We start from the raw sequence: 8,491 nt of genomic DNA, 5'->3' as shown, positions 1-8,491 counted from the left end.
AGGTCCTGCATGTCTCCGATGTCAGAGTACAGTGATTTCACATTGATCAAACCCAGCAGCACCACAGACTTTAAAGAAGTCATCAGTGTTCTGGACGCGTCGTTACCCGACAGCACCTGGACCTTTGAGAGCCAGCAGGTGAGCATAGTGTCGCATTAATGGTCATTTAGATAGATTTACATCAACATTAAACACATTTTGTGAAAGTTACATTTATCTTAAAGAAAAAAMATTTTACTTTCTGCTGATTTACTTTTCCTGTACTCTGCTGACTATTATTTTTTAAACCTGAAAATAGGGCGTCACATATTCATTGCATTTTAGAGCAAAGCATTTCAGCACTGCACTGCTGGACAGCGACCGTAATCCCAAGAAATGTAGAGGACARCACCAAATATTGACACAGAATTAATGAACGAAATATTTAATTTTAACCTCAACAAAGTACAACTAAATTGTACAAAATATATTTACAATCCTGAATAATATTTGTGTTTTTTTTTTTACATATTGTCTGATGTAAATTTAAATATCTCACTTTGCTGTTTCTTTCCTATCTTATTGTGCTTCAAAAATGACGTAGATGTGTCTTTAACAGTGTTACTCTGATTGGAAATCAGAGGTGGATGCTGCGAACCAATAGAATACATCACAGAAAAAAGAGATCTAGTCCCTCCCCCSKGCAGCTTCAGCAGCCACAATGTTCACGGAGGGAGAACAGTCAGCAAATAATTCATATTTTAGGAGCTCAGCATCATGTCTTTATTTAATGTTTGACCAGAAATAGCTATTAATCCAACTGGATATGTTGCGCTCGCCGGATATCCCTTTTCCCTCTCTGATCTGCGCTTATGTGGAATGGAAACGGGTTCGTTTGTAGAATGAGGATGACAAAGAGGAAAGAACACCGAGACTGGAGATGGCAGGCGCTTTGGTGGCATCATTTCTTTCTTCTGTGGAATACAATACATGGACAAACTCGTTACAGCATACAAGAGGAGCTGAAACGGGGCTCTGTGGTTGGGAATCTTGCAAAAGATCTGGGTTTGGGATTATCGGACATTTTTGAGCGTAAACTGCGTGTCCCCTCGGAGGCTGGTGGGCAGCATTTCAGCGTGGATGTGGGGAAGGGCGAGTTGGTGGTGAATGACAGAATAGACAGAGARGCTTTATGTGGACAAAGCGCCAGCTGCATATTGCCTCTGCAGGTTGTAATCGAGGATCCGCTRCAGTTGCATCGAATTGAAGTTGAAATAAGAGATATTAATGACAATTCTCCAAATTTCCTTTCAAACGAGATTTCTTTATATATAGCCGAATCGGCGGCGGTTGGTACGCGCTTTCCTTTAGAGAGCGCAGGGGACCCTGATGTTGGGAGCAATTCACTTAAATCTTATACACTCAGTAAAAACGACTGCTTCTCCCTGAAGATAAAAGAAATCGAGGGTGGAAAGGCTGCCCCGGAGCTCTATTTGGAAAAAACTCTTGACCGAGAGAAAACGTCTGTTCACAAAATATTGCTGACAGCGTTAGACGGAGGAAATCCTGTACGGTCTGGAACTACACAAATAACTATAAATGTTCTTGATATTAATGATAATTTTCCGGTGTTTGAGAAAAACTTGTACAAAATATCTTTGGGTGAAAAAAGTTTGAAAGGAATAGTTATTATTAAACCCAAAGCGACAGATGCAGACGAAGGCTCAAACGGTGAAGTTGAATTTTCATTTGGGCCTCGCACACCGCCTTCTGTACTGTCAGCCTTTGATATTCACTCTTTAACTGGTGAAATAACTCTGAAAGGGGATTTAGACTATGAGACAGTTARGTCATATGACATTGATGTCATCGCAAAGGACAAAGGCAGTCCTCAGATGGAAGGCCACTGTCGTGTCCAGGTAGACATAACTGATTTTAATGATAACGCCCCAGAAATAGTTTTTACTTCTCAGCCTAAACCTGTGCGCGAAGACGCGCCAAGCGGCACTGTGGTTGCTCTGATAAGTGCAAAAGACCTTGACTCCGGCGATAACGGTAAAGTAACTCTACATCTCGCCAAAGGTYCMCCTTTTAATCTGAAGCCTTCATTTTCTAATAATTATGCTCTAGTTACTAGCGGTACATTAGACAGAGAGAGCGCCTCTGACTATAATATTGAGATAACCGCCACTGATTCAGGTACTCCACAAATGTCCAGTAYGAAAACTATTCATGTCAGCATCACTGATGTAAATGACAACCCTCCTAGTTTTTCTCAGTCGTCCTACAATGTGTATGTAAAAGAAAACGGATTACCGGGATCTATACTTTATTCAGTATCAGCGTCTGATCTGGATTCTGGTGAAAACGCAAAGATCTCTTACTCCATACTGGACTCTAAAGTGCAGGACGTCTCTGTCTCGTCKTATGTTTACATTAACTCAGATAACGGGAGCATCTACAGCATGCACTCGTTTGACTACGAGAAGCTGAAAGTGTTTCAGATTCAGGTTCAGGCAAAGGACCAGGGCTCTCCCTCTCTCAGCAGCAACGCCACTGTCCATGTTTTCATCCTGGACCAGAACGATAATACCCCCGCTGTTATTTACCCCTCCTCCGCTGCCCTGGGYTCCCTCTCTCATCAGAGGATGCCCCGCTMCGCTAAACCGGGTCACCTGGTTACCAAGGTAACGGCCGTGGACGCCGACTCGGGCCATAATGCCTGGATCTCGTACAGAYTGGCGGAGGCCACAGACGCCTCTCTGTTCACCGTCAATCAGTACACAGGAGAGGTGAGGACTAAACGCGCTGTGTACGAGCAGGACGACTCCTCTCAGAGGCTGCTGATAGAGATCAAGGACGACGGGCAACCGGTTCAGTCCGCTACCGCCACGGTGTCCATCCTACTGGAGGACGGTCTCCATGAACCCATTTTAGACCTCCGACACAAAATGTCCGAGCCCAGTAAGAAAACCGGAAGAATCACCCTTTATTTGATTCTGTCTCTGGCCTCAGTGTCCGTGCTGTCTCTGGTGACTTTTTTCATCCTGGCGGTGAAATGCATCAGGGGCAGCAGAAGCAGCGGGAGCTGCTGCATGAGAAGGAGCGACTGTGATGATTACAAGAACCCCAACAGAAACCTGCAGATTCAGCTCAACACTGATGGACCTATAAAATACGTGGAGGTYCTGGGAGGAGACATGATGTCTCAGAGTCAGTCGTTCAGGTCCTGCATGTCTCCGATGTCAGAGTACAGTGATTTCACATTGATCAAACCCAGYAGCACCACAGACTTTAAAGAAGTCATCAGTGTTCTGGATGCATCTTTACCCGACAGCACCTGGACCTTTGAGAGCCAGCAGGTGAGCTAAAAGAACAGCAACTATAATTTGTCTGTTATGTGTGTGAACAGACAAATTATGTCTGTTCACACACATAATTTGCTTATTTTGAGGTCTTGCGTCATGGACTTTACTATGCGTTCTGTTTAGTTTATTTTTGAGGACATGGCTTGAATTGAAAAATAGGTTAAAAAYATTTTCCTAAAAGTGAGATTGACAATTATCCCCACAACAAATAAATAAAAAAGAATTAACACCACACCCAATATGTTTATCTAATTACATCTTTTAGAACAAATGTATTAAAAAAAKATATATATTCCTTCATTGTTTTTTTATTCATATTTATGATTTTGTCTTGATCTAATTTTTAATGCATTAATCCATTTTGGATTAATGCATTATATTTTAGTTTCTCTCTCTTTTTTCCTTAATTAAAGTAATCGAATTCTATGAGATACAATTGCTAAATACAGTTTACATAATTAGTACTTTTCTTTTCAGTTGTCATTCTCACAAACTTAAACTGGCCTTTTAAAATAATAAATTTAAGAATGAGCATTACTGCTTTTTTTAGATAAATGGATAAAGTCCAGATAAAAAGTAAAGTTTTTGTAAGTCAAAAAGTTTTTTGGGGGAAACTACGCCCCCATGCGGAAGTAGAGCACACAGGTCTCTGTGTTATTTGTTTAACATTAGTTTGACGGTGCGCAGACAAATCTGACGGGAGGTAAATTGTCTTTCATTTACTTAAACGCCCATTGTTGTGCAAAGTGTACTTTTTCATATCCTTGCTGCTTGTTTCTTTCTGTTCCATCTGCCCTTTCAAATCTTCTTAAAACTTTAAAGTTTTGTTTCTTTTACTCGCCTGTGAGAGAGAAGTCAGTGAAAAGTTTGGTGTGGGTGTTGGAAGTGTGACAGCGCTGCTCCAGCTTTGTCTTCCAATGAGAGGGCAGGCTTCTGTGGTCTTTCCCCGCCCATGGAGAGAGTGAGGCGGAGGAGACAGAGCAGAGGTTTTGAGGAGCCAGGAGTAACTTTTGAGTTTTCTCCGTGATTTTCTTTTTTTTTCTCTCTCTCTCTCTCTTTAATGTCGGCCGCCATGACCATATCAAAGCTTTCCATCGCTTTGCTTTTAGAGTGGAAATGTTTACATCGAGCCCTGTAGGCTCGTTTTAATACTTAGTTATGGATACGTGACGGCGAAAGAAGTTAGAAACTTTCCCGATCCTGGGAGCGCAGCACAATGGACTGCAGGCAGAGGAAGCGCTCCGGAGGAGGGACGCTGTGGAGGATTTACCTCTGTCTAGCCTGTGTGTGCTCAGCGTCCGCTGAGCTCAGATATTCCGTATTGGAGGAACTAGATCCAGGCTCCGTGGTTGGAAACATCGCGAAAGATCTGAGCTATACGGCTCAGAGAATCGTCCAGAGGAAGCTACGGGTGGTCTCCGAGTCAGCGGTGGAGTATTTCGAGGTGAAGCAGGCAACTGGTGATTTAATAATTAAACAAAAAATTGACAGGGAACAACTGTGCGAACTGAGTTCAACGTGTTCGCAACAAATACAAATTATGCTGGAGGACCCGCTGGAGATCCATCGCGTCATGGTGGACATCCTGGATGTGAACGATAACGCGCCGCAGTTTTCAACCAGTAACATTTCTCTGGAGGTGTCGGAGGCGGCCGCGCCGGGCACGCGGTTCCGCTTGGAAAGCGCACACGATCCAGACGTGGGCACCAACTCCTTACGCACTTACCATGTGGCCACAAATGACTTTTTTACACTAAACGTGCAGTCTAAGAGTGACGGCAGCAAGTTTCCAGAACTTGTCGTGGATAAACCTCTGGACAGAGAGACGCAGGCCTCATTTCGCCTGTTGCTCACTGCCGTGGATGGGGGTCAGCCGGAGAAGTCTGGCTCAACACTTTTGCTCATTAAAATTCTGGATGTAAATGACAATGCTCCGGTTTTTGCCGAGACGGTGACGAAGGTGACGCTGTCGGAAAACGTCGCACAGGGCACTTTAGTTACAAAATTAAATGCGACTGACGCTGATTCTGGCAGCAACGGTGAAATATCATTCCTGTTTAGTAAATACACACCAGAACGTGTTCTCCAGCTTTTCACTGTGGACTCTAAGAGCGGGGAGATCCGTGTGAAGGGGGATGTAGACTACGAGAAGGCCGCATCTTATCACATCACAGTGCAGGCCAGAGATGGGGGATACCCTGCTATGGAGGGTTCCTGTAACGTCATAGTGGACATCATCGACGTGAATGACAACGCCCCAGAGGTGACACTGATGTCACCCATCAGCTCCATCAGAGAAGACTCGCCTCCAGAGAAAGTGATTGCTGTTATAAATGCTAAAGACCTGGACTCTGGAGACAATGGGAAGGTTACATTAACCATCCCACCAGGTTTGCCGTTTAAACTTATTTTAGCCTTTGATGGCCATTATAGTTTGAAAACTGCTGGCAGCCTGGACCGAGAAACTGTCCCAGAGTACGCAGTGGTTATCAAGGCGACTGATGCTGGCACCCCACCGCTCTCATCTCAGAAAACCTTTGTAGTGAAGCTCTTGGATGTAAATGACAATGCTCCGTCTTTCTCCCAGCCTTCATATTCTGTGGACATCCCTGAGAACAATTCCCCCAGCTCCCCGATTGCTGCTGTTTCTGCCACGGACTCTGATTTGGGTGAGAATGCTCGGATCTCCTATGCCATCCTTCCCAGCATGGTCCAGGACTCGCCCATCTCATCTTATGTGTACATTAACCCAGAAACCGGCCAAATATACAGCATGCGCTCCCTTGACCACGAGAAGCTCAATGCTTTCCGCATTCAGGTTCAGGCCCGGGATGCAGGGGAACCCCAACGGGCAACAAATGTCACTGTACATGTCTTTGTTGTGGACGTGAATGACAACTCACCAGTGATTGTTCATCCCTCCTACCCTAAAGACAAAAGACTGCAGCTCACTGTGCCCCCATCTGCCGGCCCAGGCCACGTCATAAATAAACTGGTGGCTGTGGATGCAGACAGTGGGCACAATGCATGGTTGTTTTACTCCATCGCTCCTGGACCAAATGTTGGCATGTTCCGTATCGGGGCCCACACCGGGGAGCTCCGCACAGCCCGCAAATGGGCCGAAGAGGAAGAGGGCTCTACTTATGACATAACGGTCATCATCCAGGACAACGGTGACCCACCAAGGTCCAGCTCGGTGAACATCACCGTAACTGTGGATGAGAAAGCCACAGCCGTCGACGTTCCAGTGAACACTCGCCACAACCACTTCTACCACCACAATGGAATGTCTAACATCACTTTATATCTCATAATCTCTCTCGCATGTGTGTCGGGTGTAGCTTTCATCACATTCGTGGTTCTCATGGTGCGCTGCCTAAGGCACCGTGACTCAGGACTGGGAGACTCTGAATGCTGCTGCTATGGCCACCACAGGTCCAGCCGCTACCACCAGAGGCCCAGCAAAGACCTGCACCTGCAGCTCAACACTGATGGACCCATACGATACATGGAGGTGGTGGGAGGGCCCCAGGAGCCACACACACGCACCTATCGACCGTGCTACTCCACTATATCTAGTCGAAGCGACTTTGTATTTATGAAGACACCCATGCTGAGTCCTAACAACACGCTCAACATGACGCTCAGCAGGAAGAACCTCATGAACTCAGCCATTGAGGTGAGAGGAAGCCATCCACAGTTGGGATGAGAGCATCACTGAGTTTTATTGTAGATCATTCTATTTTAAATGTCTTTGAAACATCCCCAAAAGCAGTTTTCATTTAGTTTGTTAATTCTGAATTGTGACAGCATAGCAAAATGTGTCTTTGCTGGATTTTATGTGTGTCACTTTAGTTTTTGAAGATTATTTTCTTCATATTGTGAAAGGATTTTTGAGGTTCCCCTAATCTACACGGCTACTTCGTTTGAAGTAGAGTTGTTAAATATTTTTTAATCTAACTTAAAACTTACAAACTACTATCACTGGTTGCAAGCTATTTAAATAACAGAGAGCTTTCTGCATAGACAAAAAGGAGAAAGATAAAGACAAATGAAGATGAAAGAAGCTAGTTCAGCAAACGGTCAAATAGGAAAGTAAAGGGGAAAACATTAGTGCTTCTAACAGATGGGGGGGGGGGGGGGGGGGGGGAGGAGACATCTAGATGAAATGGGTCCTGCAGAGTCCACTCAGTGGAGTGGAGACAGAGAGGAACAGGATGACAGAAGGAGGGATGGTGGGGGTGAAGAGGAAAATGGCCAGATAGGTGGAAGTATAGGCCAAAGAATAAAGCAGTCACTGAAAAACAGGAATTTGCGGGGTCATCAGCCCGACCCTGACTTCCTGTTGTCCTCTGAACTTCTGGTGATTGGTTCCAGGAATCGGCAGCACATGTGAACCGGATCTTGCTCCGTCTGTCCCGTCCAGTCATTACTGTTGCTAGAGCTTTTGTTTTGTTTTTTCTTTTTTAAAAACCTTTTTTAACATTTCTTTCTCCTGCTTGCATGTATAATACTCTTCCTTTTCATACAAGTTTGTTGAGACTAATCTGAGTTGTGTTGTACCCGAGGTCAGGAGGACGCCATCTGTCTCCCTGCTCTAGTGACACGTGTGGAATGAGGACAGCAGTGGAAAAAAAAGAGAGGAAGGGACAGAAAACTGAAAAGGAAGCTTTGGCTTTACGCACGTGTGCCACAGTGACAGAAGGCGCAGGCCTTAATGGCTTTAGAGCAGTCGCCCTCACTAGGGGTGTTTATGTGCACGAGATTGCGTGTGCAAAGCTTCAATGTCAAGTAGTCCTGTGGTCGTGTGTAATTTTAGCAGGACCCTGCCTTCCCACTGCTCCTCTTTATGTCCTTTATCAATCCACAGTGTATTGTGTTGTTTTGGCACAGTTTGTTTAATAATGTGTGAGTTTTAAGGGGTCAGAGGCCTTTGCTAATATTGACTAATGTATGTTTGGTTCACATGAAGCTGCTTTAGTTAATTTTCTACAGTTTAGTTTACACATCTTTCTCACAACCTAAACTTTCTCATGGCTGAGTTTTACTGTTTTTCAGTCTAACTGAAAAACAATTGTCAACCAAGATCATTTCCAAACTTAGATTTTTTTATCCATTGTTTTGTGCATCCATTTTATATATAT

General features: G+C 44.6%; 2 protein-coding genes across 17 annotated transcripts in view; both read left to right on the top strand.

Moving 5' to 3' along the window:
- LOC103471331 (protocadherin gamma-C5-like) overlaps positions 1-494 on the top strand; it is a 16,667-nt gene extending 16,173 nt beyond the window's left edge. The window contains exon 2 of the mRNA XM_017307059.1: positions 3-494. Within this exon, the coding sequence (XP_017162548.1) occupies positions 3-159 (157 nt within the window). The 3' untranslated portion in view covers positions 160-494. The remainder of the gene's footprint in view (positions 1-2) is intronic.
- The window catches only part of LOC103471737 (protocadherin gamma-C5-like), a 276,959-nt gene that overhangs the window by 257,845 nt on the left and 10,623 nt on the right, over positions 1-8,491 (top strand). For 2 of the 16 annotated variants that reach the window (XM_017307052.1, XM_017307051.1), the window contains exon 2: positions 2,341-3,341. The exons of 9 other annotated variants lie outside the window; for them this stretch is intronic. In XM_017307052.1, coding sequence (XP_017162541.1) covers positions 2,341-3,341 — 1,001 coding nt within the window. Of the gene's footprint in view, positions 1-732; positions 3,342-3,947; positions 7,027-8,491 lie in introns of those variants that run through there. 5 more of the 16 variants (XM_017307053.1, XM_017307049.1, XM_017307050.1 and 2 more) reach the window with 4 other exon arrangements.

The sequence above is a fragment of the Poecilia reticulata genome, linkage group LG10, assembly GCF_000633615.1.
Source record: "Poecilia reticulata strain Guanapo linkage group LG10, Guppy_female_1.0+MT, whole genome shotgun sequence".
Classification (NCBI taxonomy): Eukaryota; Metazoa; Chordata; class Actinopteri; order Cyprinodontiformes; family Poeciliidae; genus Poecilia; species Poecilia reticulata.
Note: the sequence above shows the minus strand (reverse complement) of the source record. Positions and strands in the feature narration are given on the sequence as shown.